Here is a 27,474-nt window from a genome sequence, read left to right on the forward strand (position 1 = left end):
GTGTAGTTGTATATAGCAGCCTTGCCGGCTCGCCACTGTATCATACCTGTATACGTATATAAGCCTTGTAGGCAGGTTTCTTTCATGTATGTTATTTTCATAATTCAGCAGATGTTATTTAGGTTAATATCTTAGACGCATGCTTATGGGTGTTTGACAGGTAGGACTCAGGCACCCATCACGGCCCATCAGTTTGGGTCGTGAGAAAGGTGGTATCAAAGCAGTTCTGTCCTAGGGTTGTCTACAGACCGTGTCTAGTAGAGTTTTGTTTATGGGTGTGTCGTGCACCACGCTTATAGACAGGAGGCTGCAGGACATATAGGATGTTATCTTCTCTTTTTATCTCATATCGTGTGATACAAGAATTCATGTTCCTAAGAGTATGCTATATTTTCAGCGATGCCTCTAAAGAGTACGGTCGCCCATAAGGGAAAGTCTGTGGCTGGTGAGACTACTAGTCGAGCACCACGATTTACCAAGGCTCGGGAAGAGTCTCATGGTGGGGGTTCTATCTCAGACTTCACATACCCCGCCCTTTGCAAAAGAGATCCGAAGGGCACCAGCTCCGGCACCCGCCCCTATACATTCAGTGCCTCAGCCGGATGCACCGGGTCAGGAGATAAGAGATGTTATTCAATTATTGGCCCGATTATTAGCCGCACAGGCTCGGCGTCAGGAAGTAGGTATTGGTCATGCAGATAGGTCCGTGAGTGCGAGAGTTCGTGACTTTATTGATTTAGACCCTCCGGTATTCACTGGAGCAGATCCAAACGAGGACCCTCAGGTATTTATTGATAGAGTGCAGAGGATGTTACGGGTAATGAAGGCCACTGCGACCAAGTCAGTTGAGCTAGCTTCCTATAGACTCCGAGATGTTGCAGTAAATTGGTACGAGTCTTGGGAATTGTCCAGAGGTGGGGATGCCCTTCCAGCGGTATGGCAGGAGTTTACAGAAGCTTTTCTTCGTCATTATCTGCCACCAGAGCTTAGGCGATCCAGAGTTGATAGGTTCTTGATCCTTCGACAGGGTAACATGAGTATTCGGGAGTACAGTCTTCAGTTTGATTCGTTGGCTAGGTATGCTCCCACTATTGTATCTAAGATGGAGGATTGGGTTCACCAATTTATGATGGGATTAGAGCCTTACTTGCTTAACGATTGTATGTCGGTCTCACTTCAGCCAGACACAGATATTTCTCGTATTCAGGCATACACTCAGGGTGTAGAGGAATGTAAACAGAAACAGAGGACCGATAATGAGCATGATAGGGCCTAGAATAAGAGAGCGAGGTCTTCGGGTCCTTCTGGTGAGTTTCGAGGTGGTCATAGGCAGTAGTACTCGAGGTATCCATACCAACCCTAGGCTAGCGTGCCCCCTCAGTTTGGCAGTAAGAGATTTGATCGTTCTACATATTCAGGGTCTGGTCAGAATTTCAGGGCCTCAGGTTTATAGTATAGGGGTAAGTCAAATCAGATAAGGCCACTCTTGCCACGATGTACTCAATGTGGTAAGAAGCATACCGGGTAGTGTCGTATGTGATTAGGTGTTTGTTATACTTGTGGTTATCCGGGCCACGTTATGAGGGATTGTCTGATGAGAGGTGATGCAAGCATAGCTCAGCCATTAGGATCTGCAGCTGGTTCGTCATCATCAGTACGCCCTCCTGGACAAGGTCCCCATGCACCAATGAGTCATGGTAGAGGCAGAGGTGGAGCATCTAGATCGAGTAGTCCTCAGAACTGCATTTATCCTTTAGCAGGACGACAGGACCAAGAGTCATCGCCTGATATTGTTACAGGTATATTATCAATCTCCTCCTATGATGTATATGCACTGATTGACCCAGGTTCCATCTTATCATACGTTACTCCGTTGGTTGCTAGTAAGTTTGAAATAAAACCTGAATTGGTTAAACCTTTTGAGGTGTCTACACTTATTGAGGACTCGGTGATAGCTAAGCAGGTATATAGGGGTTGTATAATAATAATTCATGGTCGACCTACCGTAGCAGACTTAATCAAGTTAGATATGATAGAATTTTATGTTATAATGGGTATGGATTGGTTTACTTCTTGTCATGCCAACATTGATTGTAGATCAAAGATAGTCCAATTTCAATTTCCAGGGGAGCCTCTTTTGGAGTGGAAAGGTAACACGACATCGCCAAGAGGTGGATTTATTTCCTAACTCAAGGCAAGGAAGATGATTAGAAAGGGTTGTATTTATCACTTAGTTCGGGTTCAGGATGTGGAAGTGGAGTCACCAACCATTCAGTCCATCCCTGTGGTGAATGAGTTTCCCGGTGTTTTCTTCGATGAGCTTCCGGGTCTCCTGCCAGAGCGAGAAATTGAGTTTTCTATTGACCTACTATCAAATACTCACCCAATATCTATTCCTCCCTATAGATTGGGCCCCGCAGAGCCGAAAGAGTTGAAAGAACAACTAAACGATTTGCTTGAAAAAGGTTTTATCAGGCCTAGTACGTCACAATGGGGAGCACCTGTTTTGTTTATGATAAAGAATGATGGTTCCTTACGAATTTGTATTGATTATAGGCAGCTGAATAAGGTGACGATCAACAATAAGTACCCGCTCCCAAGAATTGATGATTTATTTGATCAGTTGCAAGGTGCCAAGTATTTTTCAAAGATAGACTTGAGGTCCAGGTACCATCAGGTAAGGGTTAAGGATGAAGATATTCTGAAGATAGCATTCAGGACTAGATATGGGCACTTTGAGTTTTGGGTTGTGTCGTTCGGTCTGACCAATGCCCCAGCAGTATTCATGGATTTGATGAACCGTGTGTTCAGGCCCTTTTTAGATCTATTCATAATTGTATTTATTAACAATATATTGGTGTATTCTAGTTCATAGGATGAGCATGCTGGTCATCTGCGTACTGTGCTCAGAGTTCTACAAGAAGGGAAGTTGTATGCAAAATTTTCTAAATGTGAATTCTAGTTGAACTCTGTAACTTTCCTTGGGCATATCATTTAGGGTGAAGGCATCCGGGTGGATACACAAAAAATTGAGGCAGTAAAGACTTGGCCTAGGCCCACAACACCGACGGAGGTTCGTAGCTTTCTTGGTTTGGCAGGTTATTACAAGAGATTTGTAGAGAGATTTTCTTCCCTTTCAACACATTTGACAAAGTTGACTTAGACGGGAGCAAAGTTTTAATGGACTGATGTTTGCGAACGGAGTTTCCAAGCATTAAAGGATAGATTAATGTCAGCACCGATTCTAACGCTTCCAGAAGGGACCGATGGTTACATTATCTATTGTCACGCTTTAGGCATAGGGTTGGGTTATGTGCTGATGCAGCGTGATAAGGTTATGGATTATGCTTCTAGACAACTAAGAAAGCACGAGAAGGACTACCCGACCCACGATTTAGAGTTAGCTACGGTGATTCATGCACTAAAGATGTGGAGGCACTACTTGTATGACATTCATGTTGATATCTATACGGATCATAAGAGCCTCCAGTACATCTTCAAGAAAAAGGAATTGAATCTATGTCAAAGGAGATGGTTGGAGCTACTTAAAGACTATGACGTCGATATTTTATACCATCCGGGGAAGGCGAACGTAGCAGTCGACGCCCTCAACCATAGATCTATGGGTAGCCTATCGTATTTCCATCCAGAAAAGAGGGGAATAGACCATGAGGTTCATCAGCTAGCTAGTCTTGGAGTTTGGTTACTGGACTCAGATGACGTTGGAATTACTTTTCAGGATACGACAACATCCTCTTTAGTAAATGAAGTAAAGGAACGCCAGTACGAGGATCTTGTGCTAGTTCATTATAGGGACACCACTCTTCAGAAGGAGAGGACGCCATTTGAAATTACAGAAGATGGGGTCCTCAGATATCGAGGACGATTATGTATGCCTAATGTTGCAGGGCTATGTCGTCATGTTATGGGAGAAACTCACTATTCTCGTTATTCTATTCATCCAGGAGCAAAAAAGATGTATCATGATATTAGGGAAGTGTATAGGTGGGACAGAATGAAAAAGGATATAGCAGAATTTGTTGCCCAGTGTCCTAACTATCAGCAGGTTAAGATTGAGCATCAAAAACCTAGTGGATTATTGCAGGCTATGGAGATTCCGACTTGGAAAAGGGAAATAATCAATATGGACTTTATCGTAGGCTTACCTCGTACCCAGTGTAAGTTAAATTCGATATGAGTGATTGTTGATAGGCTTACAAAGTCAGCCCATTTTCTGCTCGTTAGAACTACATATTCCTCATAGGATTATGTGAGGCTTTATATCAAGGAGATAGTACGACTGCATGGTGTCCCTGTATCTATTATCTCGGATAGAGGAGCTCAATTTACAACTAAATTCTGGAGGTCCTTCCAAAATGGATTGGGGACTCAAGTAAGTCTTACCACAACATTTCATCCCCAGACAGACGGACAGGCTGAGCATATTATTCAAACACTGGAGGATATGTCACGATCCTGTGTAATAGACTTCAAAGGTAGCTGGGATGATCATCTGCCGCTTATTGAGTTCGCATATAATAATAGTTACCATTCCAGTATTCAGATGGCTCCATACGAATCTCTTTATGGATGGAAGTATAGGTCGCCTATAGGGTGGTTTGATATTGGAGAATATGAATTACATGGGCCAGACCTGGTTCAGCAGGCCATAGAAAAAGTAAAGCTTATCCCGGATCGGCTATTGATAGCTCAGAGTCGTCAGAAGTCATATTCTGGCGTACGGCGACGAGACTTAGAGTTCGGGGTTGATGACTGGGTATTCCTAAAGGTGTCGCCTATGAATGGTGTGATGAGGTTTGGAAAGAAAGGCAAACTTAGCCCACGGTATATTGGGCCTTATAAGATCATTCAGAGAGTGGGCGGAGTAGCTTATGAGTTAGAATTGCCCTCGGAATTGGAGTCTGTCCATCCTGTTTTTCACGTATCTATGTTACGAAAGTGCATTGGCGATCCTACCCAAGTGGTTCCCACGAATAATGTACAGATTACAGAAGACTTATCATACAAGGAAGTTCCGGTTGCCATCCTAGACCGATAAATCCGCAAGTTGCGCAATAAGGAGGTGGCCTTTGTGAAAGTACTTTAGAGAATTAACAATGTGGAAGAAATGACTTGGGAGGCCGAGGAAAACATTAAGTCTAGATATCCCTACTTATTTCCTCCTCTAGAGAAAGGTCCGACTGAGATGTCATAATCATAAGGTACGTGTATAAATTCTTGTGTTGGTTATTGTCATTGGTCATGTGAGGCCATTGTCGTTATTCATAATTATGGTCATGTGTGTCGTTGGATTTTTAAGCTTCTACAGGGAGAGTTGGTAGTGGTGTTGTTACAGAGGCGACCTTGCCAAAGTTATATAGATCACGAGGAGTTGAACATTCGAGGACGAATATTTCTAAGGGGGGAAGGATGTTACATCTCGCGTTTTCGTACTTTAAAATTTTATTTTTAGTTAACCGACATGGACTCGGGGATGAAATTATCTTGATGTTAATGTATTTACGCTATTTGTAACAATTGATAAATAAATGTCATGAAGGATAAAGGGTACACGAATTAAAGAAAGCGAGTTTCGTTGAAAGTGGCCAATTTGGAGTAAAATATGGGTCGAGCAATAATACCTGATAATTATGAACTAGTACCTTGCAAGGTACTATATGACCACGGTAGTATAATATATAAAGTATATATGAAGTATTTTAAAAATAAATAGAATTTTAAGTAAGTTGTGGTAATTTTTAAATTGTGTGGGTAATTGATTAATTATCGGGTAACAAAATATTACCCAGTTAACTAATAAGTGGATAAAAAATTAATAAAATAACTCCCCCCAAACGTGGCAAGAAGCCACAAACCTAGAAAATGACTAAGTAGTCATAATTCTAGGTGGCTATCTAAGAATTTTTTTGAATTTAATAAGCAAAGTCTTGATTCCACTCATTTTGGACACAAAAAGCAACCAAGAACGCGTAAGTTCTAAAGCTAGAAACAAAAGCAACTTCAAAAACGTTGGAACTAAGTAAGCAAGTAGATTATATCCATTTTATCCTTGGTTCACAAAAACGTTAGGGCAGAACACGGTTTTATTTCAAATTTCAAGGAATCCAAGTGTAAAATTTCGCAGAAGCAGATTCATTCAAATAATTCAAGAAACAGGTATGTTAAGGCCATCCCTTCTTTCTTTTGGCATGGTCCTAATTATACTGAAGAAACGAGCAAACGTACAGTTTCTATAAATTACTCTATTCATAGAGATACTAGAGGTGTCTACATTCTTTATTCCCCATGAAAAATATTATTATCTTCTGTTCATGGGTCTCAGAATAAAACATAGTTGAAAAAGTTTATCCAGAAGGAATATTTAGATTATTACATATTTTTCATGCATTTCTGCCACACCCCGAACCTGGGGAGGCGTGACTGGCACCCGGTGCCATAATGGCCCAAGCGAACCACTCTTTAATTCATTAATTTCTTTATATGACTATCATGGGCCAATATGGCCACAACTTGTAGTGTAAAATTGTAAGTGGGCAAATGTTATATCAATGAACCATTGTTCATAAAACATGAATACATATGTGCCGTCAAGGCCTCTGACATACTGTACATAGTAAACCTGTGTCTACAAAGCCTCTAAAATTATTTGACATAAAATGGGATAGGATACCGGCCTATCCATAAGTATGTAGCAAAACTCTAACGCGATGACTCCTAGACTCGGTTGCACTCCGAATGAGGTGGAGTCTTACCGATCTTTCGCTGGGTGCCAATCTCATATACTATGAGTGCTCGTCAAACTGATTATCTATACCTGCAGGCATGAATTCAGCGTCCCCAATAAAAGGACGTCAATACGAATAACGTACCGAGTATGTAAGGACATATAAATAAGTATATGAAGAGCATGGAAGAAACATGGAGTAAAGGACTCAACTTGCAAGTCTGGATAGCTCTGTAAATTATAAAATACTTATAGTGTCATGCATATGCGTATCAATGTCATGTCATGCATAGGTACATGAGTTCATCACATCATCAAGCTCTGAGGGCATCCCATCATATCAATTTGGCCATTGTGGGAAAAATCATTAACTTATACCAGCTGATCAGGTGGTGGTGCGTATATAAAGCCATAACCTTTCCCATATCCCATATACATATATTTATATATATACGCGTATATAATGCCATCTGGTACTACTGTGGACAAAATCATCAACGTATACCAGCTGATCAGGTGGTGGTGCATATATAATGCCATAACATTTTTCCATATCCCATATACATACATAATATACATATATGCATATATAACGTCATCTGGTCATGGGTCAATGTAAATGAATGCAATGCATGATAAGTATGTCAATAAAATCACTTTGGAATGTCATAAGACCATTATGCCTTTGATTAATATCATGAAATAGACTTGATCACCTTACGTATTTTTTGAGACCCATTAACAGATGATAGAACAACAAGACTTATGGGAAAACAAGAATGTACGCATCTCTAGCATTTCCACGAATAGAGTAATTTATGGACGTTGTGCATTTGCTTGTTTCGTTTGTATCGTATAGATCATGCCAAAAAGAAAGAAGGGATAGCCTTAACATACCTGAGGCGATTCTCTTGAGAAAGATTACATCAAGTCATGAGGCAAACTTTCTTACATTAACGAGCTCTGTGTTTAATAAGCAGTTTAACTATGCGATGAACTCATGATACTCCTAGCTAACCATTAACCATATGAGTATTTTTTATCTTCACGAGGTTTGCTCAAACTCCTAAACTAGAATATTAATATAGAGATCCTATTCCTGTCACGACCCCGGTTCGCCCTCCGTGAAGCATCGTGACGGCACCTAATCTCTACGACTAGGTAAGCCTAACAAATGCCGAAAATAGACGAAACTTGCGAAAAAGTAATCAAAAGCCAAAAATAACCACGGGAACAATATTTAGAATGTCGCTCGGCATATACAACACAACTTCTCAGAATTTGATACACTATCCTAAAACCCGGAAACTCATGGAACCACAAGCCTTTGAATGTCTAACAGTGTCTAACTCCAGAATATCAAACAAGGAAAAGAAATACAGAAGGGAAAACGTTTAAAAGCTAGAATAGAAAGGCACTCCTCGGTCTGCGGATGCGACAAATGTACCTCGAAGTCTGTAGAGCTGTCGCCTCGCCTCACGGGTGATAAGACTGAGTCGCAGTACCTGGATTTGCACATGAAAAACATGTGCAGAAGGGGCATGAGTACACCATAGCGGTACTTAGTAAGTGCCAAGCCTAACCTCGGTCGGGTAGTGACGAGGAAGGTCAGGGCCCTACTGAAGTTAAATAAAGTATAAGATCGAATAGTGTAGAATAAGACAGTATAATTAGGTGCAACAGTAATAAATAACATAGAATAGAAAGAACACTAGCAACTAGAATAGAGACAAAATAACGATGGAAAGGAAATACAACTCAACACAGAGATAACAACCGGGGTACCTTCCAGGATACCGTCCTGTAGTCCCAATTACATCCATCCAGTAGATCTCCCCTGATACCGTCCAGTAGTTCATCATATATATATCCGAAGGATCTCCCGGGATTCCATCCCGTAGTCCAATTATCAGTTCGCGGGGATATACCAGAATCCCGATCCGTAGTCCCAAATATAAATACCCAGTACTAGGGGAATCTACCGTGTGCAATCCCGTAGTTCCATATAACAGTGCAGGGGAATCTACCAGAATCCCACATCCGTAGTCCCAAATAAACAGACAAAGGGGATATACCGGAATCCCACATCCGGAGTCCCAAATAAACAGACAAGGGGGAGCTACCTGAATCCCACATCCGTAGTCCCAATGTGAATACACAGCAGCAACAGGAAAATATCCAGAAATGGCAAATTTCATATTAAGGCAACAAGTAATTATAGCCTAGCATGCTGCACAGAATTCAGGTAAGGTAGTTTGAGCAAATAAAGCAATTAAATCACTTAGACATGTTTTCCTAAGCAACAACATGCTTAATAGTGCAAGTAATAAAAATAGGAAAGGAAACATACTAGTAATTACTTAATGAAAATCGGATTTCCAACAATTAGCACAAGTACGCACTTGTCACCTCACGTACAAGGCATTTAAATTACCAAATATACCAAATCCTAAGGGGAAGGTCCCCCACACAAGGTTAGACAAGCCACTTACCTCGAACCGACACAAAATCAACCCAAAACCACGCTCTTGCCACGAGTACTCGACTCTAAATTTCCCAAATCTATTCAATTGAATTGAATAATGTAAATAATACTTCAAGTAACTAATTCTACAAAGAAATTCTAAGCTAATACGCGAAATAGGTAAAATGACCAAAACGCCCCTCGGGCCCACGTCTCGGAATCGTGTAAAATTTACATTTCCAGAAACCTCTCACCCTCACGAGTCTAACCATATTAAAATTATCCCAATCCAATATCAAATCCCCAATCAAAACTCAAATGCTTGGTCTAAGAACTTTTCCCCAATTTTCATACAAATTCCGAAATTAAAGAATGAATTCATGTTTAGATTAACGGGTTACAGGCAAAAAGGAGTTAAGAATCATTACCCAATCGATATCTTTGAAAATCCCTCAAAATGTCACTCAAATCCGAGCTCCCAAACTTAAGCTTCGATAAAAATGGATAAACCCTCGATTTTGAAATCTTATATCTGCCCAGGCGCGTTCTTCTTCGCGAACACGAGGCTACTATAGCGAACGCGAGGCTACTATTGCGAACGTGATGCATAAAAGTGCTGCTGGCCAATTTCCTCTTTCACAAATGCGAGGTCCACTCACGAACGCGTAGCTTACACTGGCAGACCCTATGTGAACGCGAGGACCATGTCGCGAACGTGAAGACCAACGGGTCCTTACCTTCGCGAACGCGGAACATCATTGCGAACGCGAAGCACATTTCAGCTGCTCCTTCCAGATGCTCTACGTGAACATGAGACCCCCTCGCGAATGCAATGAACGTTTTCTCTGCAACACAACAACAGAAAATCTGCAATCTTTCTATGTCCAAAAATGGTTTGTTGAGCATCCGAAACACACCCGAGGCCCCCGGGACCTCAACCAAACATGCGAACCAATCCTAAAACATCATTCAAACTTGTTCCAACCTTTGGAATGCTCAAAACAACATCAAAACACCTATTTTCCATCGGATTCAAGCCTAAGAATTCCAAAATTCTAAAAATACGCTTTCGATCAAAAAGTCTATCAAACCTCGTCCGAATGAACTGAGATTTTGCACACACATCACATTAAACACTACGGAGCTACTCCAACTTCCGGAATTCCATTTCGACCCTTGGATCAAAATCTCACTATCGAACCGGAAACTTTAAAAATTCAACTTTCTGCATTTCAAGCCTAAATTAGCTACAGACCTCCAAAACACAATCCAAACACGCCCCTAAGCCCAAAATCACCCAACGGAGATAACGCAACCATCGAATTTCCATTCCGAGGCCATCTTCACACTGTTCCGACTACGGTCAACTTTTCAACACTTAAGCTCTCATTTAGGTACTAAGTGTCCCAAAACTATCCGAAACTCAAAACCGAACATCCCAGCAATTAAAAATAGCAGAAATAAACTAGGGAAAAGTAGTTAATATGGGATTGAGGCGTTAATTCTTAAGACAACCGGCCGGGTAATCACATCCTCCTACACTTAAACATTAGTTAGTCCTCGAACAAGCATAAAGACATACCTGAAGTAGTGAAAAGATAAGGGTAACAGCTGCGCATATACTGTTCGGTCTCCCAAGTCGCCTCTTTGACCGGCTGGCCCCGGCACTGAACCTTTACTAATGCAATGTTCTTTGACCTCAGCTTTTTAACCTGCCTGTCCAATATTGACACTGGCTCCTCATCATAGGATAGATCCTTGATCAACTGGACAGAACTGAAATCCACACGTGTGACGGGTCACCATGATACCTCCGGAGCATTGAAACACGAAATACCGGATGAACTTCTGCCTAGCTAGGAGGTAACGAAAGCTCATAAGCAACCTCCCCAACACGCCTCAATATCTCAAAAGGGCCAATAAACCTCGGACTCAACTTCCCTTTCTTCCCAAATCTCACAACGCCCTTCATAGGCGAAAACCGAAGCAGAACCTGCTCTCCAACCATATAGAAACATCATGAAGCTTCCAGTCCGCATAACTCTTCTGTCTGGACTGGGCTATACGAAGTCTATCCTGAATCACCTTAACCTTCTCCAAAGCATCCTGAACCAAGTCTGCGCCCAATATTCTAGCCTTACCCGGCTCAAACCAACCCACCGAGGATCTACATCGCCTACCATATAAAGACTCAAACGGTGCCATATGAATGTTGGACTGATAGCTGTTGTTGTAACCAAACTCTGCCAATGGCAAGAACTGATCCCAAGACCCTCCAAACTAAATCACACACGCACAGAGCATATCCTCAAGAATTTTAATAGTGCGCTAGGACTGTCCGTCTATCTGAGGGTGAAATGTTGTACTCAACTCCACTAGAGTACCCAACTCATGCTGAACGGATCTCCGGAACTGTGATGTGAACTGTGTACCTCTATCTAAAATGATGGAAACTAGAATACCATGCAAACAAACAATCTCCCGGATATAAATCTCTACCAATCGCTCCGAGAAATAAGTAGTACACACATGAATAAAGTGAGCGGACTTGGTCAGCCGATCCATAATCACCCAAGTAGCATCGAACTTTCTCAAAGTCCGTGGGAGCCCAACTACAAAGTCCATGGTGATCCGCTCCCACTTCCACTCCGGAATCTCTATCTGCTGAAGCAACTCACTCGGTCTCTGGTGCTCATACTTCACCTGCTGATAGTTGAGGCACCGAGCTACAAATCTAACTATGTCTTTCTTCATCCGCCTCCACCAATAGTGCTGCCTCAAATCCTGATACATCTTTGCAGCACCCGGATGAATGGAATACCGCGAACTGTGGGTCTTCTCTAGAATCAACTCCCGAAGCCCATCAACATTGAGTACACAAATCCGACCCTACATCCTTATTACCTCATCATCACCAATAGTCACATCTCTAGCACCACCGTGCTAACCCTTGTCCTTGAGGACAAGTAAATGAGGGTCATCATACTGCCGCTCCCTGATACGATCAAATAAGGAAGACCGAGAAACCACACAAGCTAGAACCCGACTGGGATCTGAAAGATCCAATCTCACAAACTGGTTGGCTAGGGCCTGAACATCCATCGCCATAGGTCTCTTCGATGCTAGTAAATATGGCAAACTCTCTGGTCGGCGACTTAGGGCATCGACCACCATATTGGCCTTGCTCGGGTGATACAAAATAGTGATATCATAGTCCTTCAGCAACTCTAACCACCTCCTCTAGCGTAAATTTAGATCCTTTTGCTTGAACAAGTGCTGCAAGCTCCATTGGTCAGTATAAATCTCACAAGGTACACGTATAAATAATGGCGCCAAATCTTCAGGGCGTGAACAATGGCATATAACTCAAGATAGTGAACATGATAGTTCTTCTCATGTATCTTCAACTGTCTAGACGTGTAGGAAATCACCCTACCGTCCTGCATAAACACCGCTCTGAGTCCAATCCTCTAGGCATCACAATAGACTGTATAAGACCCCGACCCTGTAAGCAATATCAAAACTGGGCCTGTAGTCAAAGCGGTCTTGAGCTTCTGAAAGCAAACCTCACACTCCTCCATCCACTGGAATGGAGCACCCTTCTGGGTTAGTCTAGTCATGTGGGCTGCAATCGATGAAATACCCTCAACAAAACGGCGGTAATAACCCACCAAGCCAAGGAAACTGCGGATCTCTTTAGCTGAGGATGATCTGGGCCAACTCTATACAACCCCTATCTTCTTCGGATCCACCTGAATACCCTCACTCGACACCACGTGGCCTAAAAATGCCACTGAACCCAACCAGAACTCACATTTTGAGAACTTAGCATATAACATCTTCTCCCTCAGAGTCTGAAGCACAGTGCTCAGGTGCTTCTCATGATCTTCCCGACTCCGGGAATACACCAGAATATCATCAATAAAGACAATGACGAACGAGTCAAGATACGGCCGGAACATACTGTGCATCAAGTGCGTAAAAGCTGCTAGGGCATTGGTTATCCCAAATGACATAACAAGGAACTCGTAATGACCATACCGAGTCCTGAAAGCAGTCTTCGGGATATCTGGCTCCCGAATCTTCAACTGATGGTAACCTGAGCGCAAGTCAATCTTAGAAAACACATGTGCGCCCTGGAGCTTGTCAAACAGATAATCAATACGAGGCAAAGGATAACGGTTCTTCACTCTAACCTTGTTCAACTGACGATAATCAATACACATACGCATAGAACCATCCTTTTTCTTCACAAACAAGATAGGAGCACCTCAAGGTGATACACTAGGCCGAATAACACCCTTATCAAGAAATTCCTGTAACTGATCCTTCAACTCAGGAGGAGCCATACGATACAAAGGAATAGAAATGGGCTGAGTGTCCAGCAACAGATCAATGCCAAATTTAATATCTCTATCGGGTGGCATGCTCGGAGGATCAGCTGGAAACATATCAGCAAAATCCCGTACTACTGGGACTGAATCAATTGTAGGGGTATCAATACTTATATCTCTCACACAAGCTAGATACGCGTCACACCCCTTCTCAACCATACGCTAAGCCTTAAGGAAAGAAATAACTCTACTGGTAGTGTGATCTAAAGTACCACTCCACTCAACAGGCGGTACACCTGGCATAGCCAGCATTACGGTTTTGGTGTGACAATCAAGAATAGCATAATGGGGCGACAACCAGTCCATACCCAAGATAATATCAAAATCTACCATGCCGAGCAACAATAAATCGGCTCTGGTTCAAAACCACTAAGAGCAACCAAACACGACCGATATATACGGTCCACAACAAGAGAATCTCCAACAGGATTAGAAAGATAAATAGGGGAACTCAAAGAATCCCGAGGTACACCCAAATGCGGAGCAAAATAAGAAGGCACATAAGAATAAGTGAAGCCTTCATCAAATAAAACTGATGCATTTCTGTGACAAACTAGTACAATACCTGTGATGACAAAATCAGAGGCAACAACCTCGGTATGGGCAGGAAGGGCATAATATCTAGACTGGCCTTCCCCTATAGCTGGCTGAGCAAGTGGGGTAGCAACTGGTGCAGATCATAGCCTGAGAACTCTGCGGAGCGTGATATGGCTGAGAAGTATGTGGAGGTACACTCCTCCCAAGTCTATGGCAATCCCTCACCACATGGCGCATGTCACCACACTCAAAACAAGCTTTGGGAGGACGTGGCAGTGGAAACTGTGTAGTACGGGTACTCCAAGACCCCTGAACAACTGAAATACTGTGTTAAATCTGAGATGCAAACTGAGCTGGCTGACCCACAAAACCTCTACCATGCTGTGCTCTTCCTCTAAAATAAGGACTAGTGGGTCTCTCCAGTCTACGAGGTCTCCTTACTTTCCTATACTCTCTCTCCTGACCTCGTCTGTCCTCTCTCTCCTGGACCTACCTGTCCTCTACTCGGCGAGAGGTCCTCACCACCCGCTGAACTGGGACCACAGACTGTGTTGCCATGACACCTGGAACTTTACTAATGAGAACTCGCGGCTCTGGAGTGGGGGTGGCGGAAGTCTGAGTCCCTTCCCCGATCTGTGAATTAGTTGGTAAAACCTAAATCAACCTCGCCTGAACTAACGTACCAAACATGCTTAGGAACTGTGTTAATATCTCCTGAAGTACTGGAGCAGCAATAATAGTAGGCGCATCTGGTTCCTGGGCTCTGGCTAGAACTGTTGGTGGTACCTCGGTGACAGCTCGCGCAAGTGCTCTTACTGCACCACGTGTGCATCCTCGGCCTCTACCCGGGCCCCGATTTCTGAAGGCTACAGTAGGGGGCACGGGTGCCTGATCATCTCTGGTAGCGCGTGTCCTGACTATCGGTGAGAGAATAGAAGATAGAAGTTTAGAATTGTGATATCAAAAATCTCGCACGACATGGAATTCAAATGAAGTGATATTTTCCTAACGGTTACATAACCTCTCGTAGATAAGTATAGACGTCTCTGTACCGATCAACGAGACTCTAATAAACCAGCTTGTGATTCATGACTCCTATGAACCTAGAGCTCTGATACCAACTTGTCACGACCCCGGTTCACCCTCCGTGAACCATCGTGATGGCACCTAGTCTCTACGACTAGGTAAGCCGAACAAATGCGGAAAATAGACAAAACTTGCGGAAGAAGTAATCAAAAGCAAAAAATAACCAAGTGAAACAATATTTAGTATGTCGATCGGCATATACAACACAACTTCTCAGAATCTGATACACTATCTCAAAACCGGGAAACTCACGGAACTACAAGCCTTTGAATGTCTAACAGTGTCTAACTCCAGAATATCTAACAAGGAAAAGAAATACAGAAGGGCAAATGTTTAAAAGCTAGAATAGAAACGGACTCCTCAGTCTGCGGACGCAGCAGATGTATCTTGAAGTCTCTAGAGCAGTCGCCTCGCCTCACGAGTGATAGTGTTGTACCTGGATCTGCACATGAAAAAACATGCACAGAAGGGGCATGAGTACATCACAACGGTACTCAGTAAGTGCCAAGCCTAACCTCGGTCGGGTAGTGACGAGGAAGATCAGAGCCCTACTGAGGTTAAATAAAGTATAAGATCTAACAGTGTAGAATAAGACAGTATAATTAGGTGCAACAGTAATAAATAACATAGAATAGAAAGAACAATAGCAACTAGAATAGACACAAAATAACCATGGAAAGGAAATACAACTCAACACAGAGATAACAACCGGGGTACCTTCCAGGATACCGTCTTGTAGTCCCAATTACATCCATCCAGTGGATCTCCCGGGATACCTCCCGTAGTCTAACTATTAGTGCGTGGGGATCTACCGGAATCCCGATCCGTAGTCCCAAATATAAATACCTAGTACTGGGGGAATCTACTGGGTGCAGTCCCGTAGTTCCATATAACTGTGTAGGGGGATCTACCGGAATCCCACATCTGTAGTTCCAAATAAATAGACAAGCGGGATCTACCGGAATCCCACATTCGTTGTCCCAAATAAACAGACAAGCGGGATCTACCGGAATCCCACATCCGTAGTCCCAAATAAACAGACAAGGGGGAGCTACTGGAATCTCACATCCGTAGTCCCAATATAAATACACAGCAACAACAGGAAAATATCCAGAAATGGCAAATTTCATATTAAGGCAACAAGTAATTCTAGCCTAACATGCTGCACAAAATTCAGGTAAGGCAGTTTGAGCAAATAAAGCAATTAAATCACTTAGAAATACTTTCCTAAGCTATCACTAGGCTTAATAGTGCAAGTAATAAAAACAGGAAAGGAAACATACTAGTAATTACTTAATGAAAACCGGATTTCCAACAATTAGCACAAGTACACACTCGTCACCTCACGTACAAGGCATTTCAATTACCAAATATACCAAATCCTAAGGGGAAGGTCCCCCACACAAGGTTAGACAAGCCACTTACCTCGAACCGCTCAAAATCAATCCGAAAGCACACTCTTGCCACGAGTACTCGACTCCAAATAGCCCAAATCTATTCAATTCAATTGCATATTGTAAATAACACTTCAAGTAACTGATTTTACAAAGAAATTCTAAGCTAATACGCGAAAGTTGGTAAAATGACCAAAACACCCCTCGGGCCCACGTCTCGAAATCAGGTAAATTTACATTTCCAGAAACCTCTCACCCTCACGAGTCTAAACATATCAAATTTATCCCAATCCAATGTCAAATCCCCAATCAAAACTCAAATGCTTGGTCTAAGAACTTTTCCCCAATTTTCGTACAAATTCCGAAATTAAAGGATGAATTCATGTTTAGATTTATGGGTTACAAGCAAAAAGGAGTTAAGAATCGTTACCAAATCGATATCTCTAAAAATCCCTCAAAATCTCGCTCAAATCCGAGCTCCCAAGTTTAAGTTTCGATAAAATGGCTAAACCCTCGATTTTGAAATCTCATATCTGCCCAGGCATGTTTTTCCTCACGAACGCGAGGCTACTATCGCGAACACGATGCACAATAGTCCTGCTGGCCAATTTCCTCTTTCGCGAACGCGAGGTCCACTCGCGAACGCGTAGCTTACACTGGCAGACCTTACGCGAACGCGAGGACCATGTCGCGAACGTGAAGACCAACGCGTCCTTACCTTCGCGAATGCGAAGCACATTTCAGCTACTTCTCCTAGATGCTCTACGCGAACGCAAGACCCCCTCGCGAACGCGATGAACATTTTCTATGCAACATAACAGTAGAAAATCTGAAATCTTTCCAAGTCCAAAAATGGTCCGTTGAGCATCCGAAACACACTCGAGGCCCCCGGGACCTCTACCAAACATGCCAACCAATCCTAAAACATCATTCAAACTTGTTCCAACCTTCGGAACGCTCAAAACAACATCAAAACATCTATTTTTCATCGAATTCAAACCTAAGAATTCCAAAAACTCTAGAAATACGCTTTCGATCAAAAAGTCTATCAAACCTCGTCCGAATGAACTGAGATTTTGCACACACGTCACATTAAACACTACGGAGCTACTCCAACTTCCAGAATTCCATTCCGACCATCGGATCAAAATCTCACTATCGAACCTGAAACTTTAAAAATTTAACTTTCGGTATTTCAAGCCTAAATTAGCTACGAACCTCCAAAACACAATCCGAACACGCCCCTAAGCCCAAAATCACCCAACGGAGCTAACGGAACTATCAGATTTCCATTCCGAGGCTGTCTTTACACTGTCCTGACTACAGTCAACTTTCCAACACTTATGCTCTCATTTAGGGACTAAGTGTCCCAAAACTCTCTGACATTCAAAACCGAACATCCCGGCAATTAAAAATAGCAGAAATAAACTTGGGGAAAGCAGTTAATAAGGGATCCGAGCATTAATTCTTAAGACAAACAGCCGGGTTGTCACATCCTCCTACACTTAAACATTCGTTCATCCTCGAATGAGCAAAAACACAAACCTGAAGTAGTGAAAAAATGAGGGTGACGGTTGCGCATATCCTGCTCGGTCTCCCAGGTCGCCTCCTCGACCGGCTTGCCCCGCCACTTAACATTTACTGATGCAAATAGTCTAGCCTCACGTGGCTCAAACCAAACCACCAGGGATCTATACCGCCTACCACATAAAGCCTCAAATGATGCCATCTGAATGTTGGACTGATAGATGTTATTTTAACCAAACTCTGCCAATGACAAGAACTAATCCCAAGACCCTCCAAACCCAATCACACACGCACAGAGCATATCCTCAAGAATCGGAATAGTGCACTCGAACTGTCTGTCTGTCTGAGGGTGAAATGTTGTACTCAACTTCATCCGAGTACCCAACTCATGCTGAATGGCTCTCCAGAACCGTGATATGAAATGCGTACCTCTATCTGAAATGATGGAAACTAGAATACCATGCAGACGAACAATCTCCCAGATATAAATCTCCGCCAATCGCTCCGAGGAATAAGTAGTACACACAGGAATAAAGTGAGCAGACTTGGTCAACCGATCCACAATCACCCAAATAGCATCAAACTTTCTCAAAGTCCATGGGAGCCCAACTACAAAGTCTACGGTGATCCACTCCCACTTCCACTCTGGAATCTCTATCTGCTGAAGCAACCCACCCGATCTCTGGTGCTCATACTTCACCTACTGAAAGTTGAGGCACCGAGCAACAAATCCAACTATGTCTTTCTTCATCCGCCTCCACCAATAGTGCTACCTCAAATACTGATAGATCTTCGCGGCACCCAGATGAATGGAATACCGTGAACTATGGGCCTCCTCCAGAATCAACTCCCAAAGCCCATCAACATTGGATACACAAATCCGACCCAACATCCTTATTACCCCATCATCACCAATAGTCACATCTCTGGCATCACCGTGCTGAACCTTGTCCTTGAGGATAAGAAAATGAGGGTCATCATACTGCCGCTCCCTGATACGATCAAATAAGGAAGATCGAGAAACCACGCAAGCTAGAACCTGACTGGGCTCCGAAAGATCCAATCGCACAAACTGGCTGGCTAAGTCCTGAACATACATCGCCATAGGTCTCTCCGATGTTGGTAAACTCCCCAAACTCTCTGCCACACGACTCAGGGCATCGACCACCAAATTGGCCTTGCTCGGGTGATACAAAATAGTGATATCATAGTTCTTCAGTAACTCTAACCACCTCCTCTGGCACAAATTTAGATCCTTTTGCTTGAACAAGTGTTGCAAGCTCCGATGGTCAGTATAAATCTCACAAGGCACACGTATAAATAATGACGCCAAATCTTCAGGGCGTAAACAATGGCAGCTAACTCAAGATCGTGAACAGGATAGTTCTTCTCATGTATCTTCAACTATTTGGACGCGTAGGCAATCACACTACCGTTCTGCATCAACACCGCTCCAAGGCCAATCCTCGAGGCATCACAATAGACTGTTTAAGACCCTGACCCTGTAGGCAATATCAAAACTAGGGCTGTAGTCAAAGTGGTCTTGAGCTTCTGAAAGCTCGCCTCACACTCCTCTATCCACTAAAACGGAGCACCCTTCTGGGTCAGTCTAGTTGTGGGGGCTGCAATCGATGAAAACCCCTCAACAAAATTGCGATAGTAACCCACCAAGCCAAGGAAACTACGGATCTCTGTATCTGAGGATGATCTAGGCCAACTCTGCATGACCTCTATCTTCTTCGGATCCACCTGAATACCCTTTTTCGACAGCACGTGGCCTAAGAATGCCACTGAACCCAACCAGAACTCACATTTTGAGAACTTAGCATATAACTTCTTCTCCCTCAGAGTCTGAAGCACAGTCCTCAGGTGTTGCTCATGATCTTCCCGACTCCGAAAATACACCAGAATATCATCAATAAGGACAACGATGAACGAGTCAAGATACGGCCGGAACACACTCTGCATCAAGTGCATAAAAGCTGCTAGGGCATTGGTCAGCCCAAATGACATAACAAGGAACTCGTAATGACCATACTGAGTCCTAAAAGCAGTCTTCGGGATATCCGGCTCCTGGATCTTCAACTGATGGTAACCTCATCGCAAGTCAATCTTAGAAAACACCCGTGCGCCCTGGAGTTGGTCAAACAGATCATCAATACGAGGCAAAGGATAATGGTTCTTCACTGTAACCTTGTTCAATTGGCGATAATCAATAACATACGCATAGAACCATCCCTTTTCTTCAAAAACAAGACAGGATCACCCCAAGGTGATACATTGGCCGAATAAAACCCTTATTAAGAAATTCCTGTAACTGATCCTTCAGCTCCTTCAACTCAGGAGGAGCTATACGATATAGAGGAATAGAAATGGGATGAGTGCCCGGAAACAAATCAATGCCAAAATCAATATCTCTATCAGGCGGCATGCCCGAAAGATCAGCTGGAAACACATTAGGAAAATCCCGTACAACTGGGACTGAATCAACTGTAGGGGTATCAATACTGACATCTCTCACACAAGCTAGATACACGTCACACACCTTCTCAACCATACGCTGAGCCCTAAGGAAAGAAATAACTATACTGGGAGTGTGATCTAAAGTACCCCTCTACTTAACACGCGGTACACCTGGCATAGCCAGCGTCACGATTTTGGTGTGACAATCAAGAATAACATAATGGGGTGACAACCAGTCCATGCCCAAGATAATATCAAAATGTACCATATTGAGCAACAATAAATCACCTTTGGTCTCAAAACCACTAAGTGCAACCAAACGCGATCAATAAATATGGACCACAACAAGGGAATCTCCTACAGGAGTAGAAACATAAACAGGGGAACTCAAAAAATCCCGAGGTACACCCAAATGCGGAGCAAAATAAGAAGGCACGTAAGAATAAGTGAAGCCTGGATCAAGTAGAACCGAGGCATTTCTGTGACAAACCAGTACAATACCTGTGATGACAGAATCGGAGGCAACAGCCTTGGTACAGGCAGGAAGGGCATAATATCTGGCATGGCCTTCCTCTCTAGCTGGCAGAGCAGGTGGGGTAGCAACTGGTGTAGTGATCATAGCCTGAGAACTTTGTGGAGCGCGTTGTGGCTAAGAAGTCTGTGGAGGTACACTCCTCCCAAGTCTAGGGCAATCCCTCAGAATATGGCACGTGTCACCACACTCAAAACAAGCTCTAGGAGGACGTGTCAGTGGAAACTGTACGGTATGGGTACTCTAAGACCCCTGAATAGCTAAAACACTATGTTAAATCTGAGATGCAAACTGAGTTGGCTGACCCACAAAACCTCTACCATGTTGTGCTCTTCCTCTAAAATAAGGACCAATGGGTCTTTTCAGTCTACGAGGTCTCCTCACTTTCCTATACTCTCTCTCCTGACCTCGTCTATCCTCTCTCTCCTGGACCCACCTATCCTCTACTCGGTGAGAGTTCCTCACCTCCCGCTGAATTGGGACAACAGACTGTGTCGCTATGACACCTGGAACCCGACCAATGAGAACACGCTTCTCTAGAGTAGGGGTGGCGGAAGTCTGGGTCCCTTCCCCGATCTGTGAAGTATTTGGTACGAACTAACGTACCAAACATGCTTAGGAACTGTACTAATGTCTCCTGAAGTGCTGGAGCAGCAGTAGCAGTAGGCGCATCCGGTGCCTGGGCTCTGGCTGGAACTGCTGGTGGTACCTCGGCGGTAGCTCACACAGGTGCTCTTGCTGCACCACGTGCGCGTTCTCGGCCTCCACTCCGGCCCCGACCTTTGACTGCTGCAGTAGGGGCAGGGGTGCCTGATCATCTCTAGTAGTGCGTGCCCTCACCATCGGTGAGAGAATAGATGATAGAAGTTTAGGATCGTGATATCAAAAATCTCGCACGACATGGAATTCAAATGAAGTGGAATTTTCCTAATGGTTACATAGCCTCTCATAGATAAGTATAGACGTCTCTGTACCGATCAACGAAACTCTAATAAGCTGGCTTGTGATTCATGACTTCTATGAACCTAGAGCTCTGATACAAACTTGTCACGACCCCGGTTCGCCCTCCGTAGACCATCGTGACGGCACTTAGTCTCTACGACTAGGTAAGCCTACCAAATACGGAAAATAGACGAAACTTGCTGAAGAAGTAATCAAAAGCCAAAAATAACCAAGTGAAACAATATTTAGAATGTCGCTCGGCATATACAACACAACTTCTCAGAATCTGATACACTATCCCAAAACCCGAAAACTCACGGAACCACAAGCATTTGAATGTTTAACAGTGTCTAACTCCAGAATATCTAACAAGGAAAAGAAATACAGAAGGGAAAATGTTTAAAATCTAGAATAGAAAGGGACTCCTCGGTCTGCGGACGAGGCAGATGTACCTCGAAGTCTCTAGAGCTGACGCCTCGCCTCACGGGTGATAGGACTGAGTCGCAGTACCTGGATCTGCACATGAAAAACATGCGCAGAAGGGGCATGAATATATATATATATATATATATATATATATATCCCGATTGTTATCTCTGTTATTATATATATCCGAAGGATCTCCCGGGATCACGTCTCGTATTCCAACTATCAGTATGCGGGGATCTACCGGAATCCCGATCCGTATTCCCAAATATAAATATCCAGTACTAGGGGAATCTACCGGATGCAGTCCCGTAGTTCCATATAACTGCAGGGGGATTTACCGAAATCCCACATTTGTAGTCCCAAATAAACAGATAAGGGGGATCTACCAAAATCCCACATCCGTAGTCCCAAATAAACGGACAAGAGGGAGCTACCGAAATCCCACATCTGTAGTCTCAATGTAAATACACAGCAGCAACAGGAAATATCCAGAAATGGCAAATTTCATATTAAGGCAACAAGTAATTCTAGCCTATCATGTTGCACAGAATTTAGATAAGGCAGTTTGAGCAAATAAAGCAATTAAATCACTTAGACATGCTTTCCTAAGCTAACAACATGCTTAATAGTGCAAGTAATAAAAACAGGAAAGGAAGCATACTAGTAATTACTTGATGAAAATCGGATTTCCAACAATTAGGACTAGTACACACTCGTCACCTCACGTACAAGGCATTTCAGTTACCAAATATACTAAATCCTAAGGGGAAGGTCCACCACACAAGGTTAGACAAGCCACTTACCTCGAACCGGCTCAAAATCAATCTGAAATCACCCTCTTGCCATGAGTACTCGACTCCAAATAGCCCAAATCTATTCAATTCAATTGCATAATGTAAATAACACTTCAAGTAACTGATTCTACAAAGCAATTCTAAGCTAATACACAAAATTAGGTAAAGTGACCAAAACGCCCCTCGGGCCCACGTCTCGAAAATAGGTAAAATTTACATTTCCAGAAACCTCTCATGCTCACGAGTCTAACCATATTAAAATTAACCCAATCAAATGTCAAATCCCTAATCAAACTCAAATTCTTGGTCTAAGAAACTTTTCCCCAATTTTCATACAAATTCTGAAATTAAAGGATGAATTCATGTTTATATTAATGGGATACAAGCAAAAAGGAGTTAAAAATCGTTACCCAATCGATATCTCTGAAAATCCCTCAAAATCTCGCTCAAATCCGAGCTCCCAAGCTTAAGTTTTGATAAAAATGGCTAAACCCTCGATTTTGAAATCTTATATCTGCCCAAGCGCATTCTTCTTCGTGAACGCGAGGCTACTATCGTGAACACGATGCAAAAAGTCCTGCTGGCCAATTTCCTCTTTCGTGAACACGAGTTCCACTCGCAAATGCGTAGCTTACACTGGCAGACCCTACGCGAACGCGAGGACCATGTCGCGAACGCGAAGACCAACGGGTCCTTACCTTCGCGAACGCGGGACATCATCACGAACGCGAATTATATTTAAGCTACTTCTCCCAGATGCTCTACGCAAATGCGAGACCGCCTCACGAACGTGATGAAGGTTTTCTCTGCAATACAATAATAGAAAATCTGCAATCTTTCCAAGTCCAAAGATGGTTCGTTGAGCATCTGAAACACTCGAGGCCCCCGAGACCTCAACCAAACATGCCAACCAATCCTAAAACATCATTCAAACTTGTTCCAACCTTCGGAACACTCAAGACAACATCAAAACACCTATTTTTCATCGGATTCAAGCCTAAGAATTCCAAAAACTCCAAAAATACGCTTTCGATAAAAAAGTTATCAAACCTCGTCCGAATGAACTGAGATTTTGCATACACATCACATTAAACACTACGGAGCTACTTCAACTTCTGGAATTCCTTTCCGACCCTTAGATCAAAATCTCACTATCGAACCGGAAACTTTAAAAATTCAACTTTCGGCATTTCAAGCCTAAATTAGCTACGGACCTCCAAAATACAATCCGAACACGCTCCTAAGCCCAAAATCACCCAACGGAGCTAACAGAACCATCAGATTTCCATTCCGAGGCTGTCTTTACACTGTTCCGACTACGGTCAACTTTCCAACACTTAAGCTCTCATTTAGGGACTAAGTGTCCCAAAACTCTCCGAAACTCAAAACCGAACATCCCGACAATTAAAAATAGCAGAAATAAACTTGGGGAAAGCAGTTAATAGGGGATCGGGGCGTTAATCCTTAAGACGACCGGCCGGGTCATCATAATTCCTATATAATCAATCCCCACCTAGCCGTAATTAGAACCAATATCAGATGCTTGCTATGTTGTGTTGAAAGAAGAAGAAAAAGAATGAAGTAGTTAGTATTAGCTAGCTTTCTGGTGTATATGGTAATTATTCAGAATATAAGTAAAGTTGGAATTTGAAAAATGAAGCAACAACTTAAGCTCAAGATGGATCAGAAGAGAAAGTCTGATCTATAGTAAGTAAATGTTATCTTTATTTTTGTAGAAAATTATGGAATCTCAAGGCGAACAAAATCCAATGTGTTCATCTTCAAGTACAACTCCTATTGAGATTGAGAGTCGAGGGCTTATGCAGTCTGATCAAGTTAATATGGAAGTTGTTGATGAAAAAGGTAAAAGAAAACTTAGTTTTGATGCATGGAAACATTACAAAGTGGTGAAGCTTGATGGTGCTCACTTTGGTGTTTGTAAGTATTGTAACACTCGTATCAAATCAACAAGAAAATGTGGGACATCATCTTTATGGGATCATATTCGTAGATGTCGTAAGAAGCCAAGTAACTTAGAAGATGGGGGTGGTTTGGGGGGTGATGATGGTATCCAACAACATTATTTTGATCAAGATATTTCATGTAGGAAACTTGCTCATGCCATCATTTTGTATGAATACCCTTTGTCGATTGTCGATCATGTTGGATTTAGGAAGTTTGTTGCTAGTCTTCAGCCATTGTTTAAAATAGTGTCTAGGAGCACAATCAATAATAATATTTTGAAGATTTTTGACAATTTAAAATCAAAAACTTCTAAGTTGTTGGAAAAACTCACAAGTAAAATTGCAATAACAACTGATATGTGGACTTCAAACAATACAAAAAAGGGTTCATGGCTATTATGGCACATTTTATTGATGATTCATGGAGGCTTCAAAGCCATATTCTTAGATTTATTTATGTTCTTGCTCCACATGATAAGGATACTTTGTGTATTGTGTTGCTTAATTGCCTGATAGAGTGGAATCTTGAAAGAAGAATATCAACAATTACAGTTGATAATTCTAGTACAAACAATGCTATGATGAAAATCTTGTTAGATGAGAAACTTTGTAAGAGGGATTTATTGTTGATGGGTCGAATGTTGCATGTGCGTTGTGCCGCACACATCTTAAATTTGATTGTGCAAGAAGGGATAAAGGTGACAGAAGATGGTATTAGTAATGTGCGTAACAATGTCTTATATTGGATAGCATCTTCAGGCAGAATTGAAAGGTTCGAAGAAGCTGCACGGTTGCTACATATTTCTTGTACTAAAAAGTTGGAGTATGATTGCCCTACTCGTTCGAACTCAACATATCTTATGTTGAGAACAACCCTAGATTACAAAGAGTTGTTCAGAAAGTTGAGTTTAACTGACACCAATTATCGTTGTTTTCCAACCGAAGGGCAATGGAGTGCAGCACATGAAGTTTGTGAAAAGTTGCAGCTGTTTCACCATATCACTGAACAATTCTCAGGGAGTCAATATCCAACTTCAACTCAATACTTTTCAAAAGTTTGTGATATTAAGCTAGAATTAGAAGCTTGGGTGAAAAATTTAAATCCTTTGATTAGCTCTATGGCATTATCAATGTTGTTAAAATTTAAAAAATATTGGGATGATATGCATATTTCGATGGGGGTAGCTACTATCTTTGATCCGAGATTTAAGATGAAGTTGGTTGAGTTCTATCTTGCACAAATTTATGGTGAAGAAGCATTACATAAAATTCAAGAAGTTCGAAACCATTGTTTTGATCTCTTTCAAGAGTATACGAGCAGAGTGGTTGCTTCACATGAGTCATTTCAAGCATCTAGTTCTAATGAAGTTGCTGGTGTTGTTGAGGGTGATCGACGGTCTAGTTTCGATAGGTTTGTCGCTTCGAGTAGAGCGAATGTGGACCCAAGATCGGAGTTGGAGTCATATTTAGAAGAAGGTGTGCTACCTCGTATGCCATCATTTGATTATTTACGTTGGTGGAAGACAAACGGATTAAAATTTCCTACTTTGTAAAAGATAGCTCATGACCTCTTAGCCATTCCTGTCTCTACTATTGCTTCAGAATCGGCCTTTAGCACTAGTGGGAGATTGATTAACCCGCATCATAGTAGACTTTATCCTACTACTTTGGAGGCGTTGATGTGTGCTCGCACTTGGTTATGGAACGAGATAAATGGTAAGTAACTTTTTTATGATTTACTATGTTAATAATACTATTCACTTTCTTATACTATTATACTTTTTTTTAGGTTCGTATTCAAGCATTGATAGAGTTTCATGTCCGACAATGCTTGATGAAGAAGAAGATCCAGATGTTTTAGTTGCTTGATAACTGAAGGAAGTCGGAGATGTATTATTTCTGATGAATAAGAAGATCCCAATGTTTCAATTTTTGCTTTGTTGTAACAAACTAATCAGAGTTCTCATTTAGTATTATTTCTGATGCGACTGGTTTGTGTATCTACTTTATTAAGATGTTCGTTTTCCATTTGCTAAGTTGGTGTCTGCATTTGTGTTTCTTTTAACTTGGTCACAAAAATAGTTTGTTGATCTAGTTATCTGCTTTTTCATTAAACTTAAAAAATAATGTGATTTTATCTTAGAATTCACTAAGCAGATATGTGGCTTATTTTTATCAATACTAATCCTTCTGAAAAGACTTG

At 42.3% G+C, this 27,474-nt stretch overlaps 1 protein-coding gene across 1 annotated transcript; it reads left to right on the top strand.

Moving 5' to 3' along the window:
* The first annotated feature begins 1,579 nt into the window (after positions 1 to 1,579).
* On the top strand, positions 1,580 to 27,140 carry LOC104228442 (zinc finger BED domain-containing protein RICESLEEPER 2-like). Its single transcript, XM_009780905.2, has 5 exons — positions 1,580 to 1,799; positions 3,909 to 4,066; positions 25,044 to 25,605; positions 25,788 to 26,747; positions 27,061 to 27,140. The coding sequence occupies exons 1-5, from the start codon at positions 1,580 to 1,582 to the stop codon at positions 27,138 to 27,140; spliced, it is 1,980 nt and encodes a 659-aa protein (XP_009779207.2).
* The last annotated feature ends 334 nt before the right edge of the window (positions 27,141 to 27,474 follow it).

Source organism: Nicotiana sylvestris, chromosome 2 (assembly GCF_000393655.2).
Source record: "Nicotiana sylvestris chromosome 2, ASM39365v2, whole genome shotgun sequence".
In the NCBI taxonomy this organism is placed as follows: domain Eukaryota; kingdom Viridiplantae; phylum Streptophyta; class Magnoliopsida; order Solanales; family Solanaceae; genus Nicotiana; species Nicotiana sylvestris.

What these genes read in the sequence shown, in the direction of transcription:
- LOC104228442 (XM_009780905.2), top strand. Translation starts at nt 1,580, where the DNA reads ATGAGGGATTGTCTGATGAGAGGTGATGCAAGCATAGCTCAGCCATTA. An exon ending in AGTGTCCTAACTATCAGCAG is followed by an intron (nt 4,067 to 25,043) that starts GTTAAGATTGAG and finishes TTATTTTTGTAG; the next exon opens with AAAATTATGGAATCTCAAGG. An exon ending in GGAGTCATATTTAGAAGAAG is followed by an intron (nt 26,748 to 27,060) that starts GTGTGCTACCTC and finishes ACTTTTTTTTAG; the next exon opens with GTTCGTATTCAAGCATTGAT.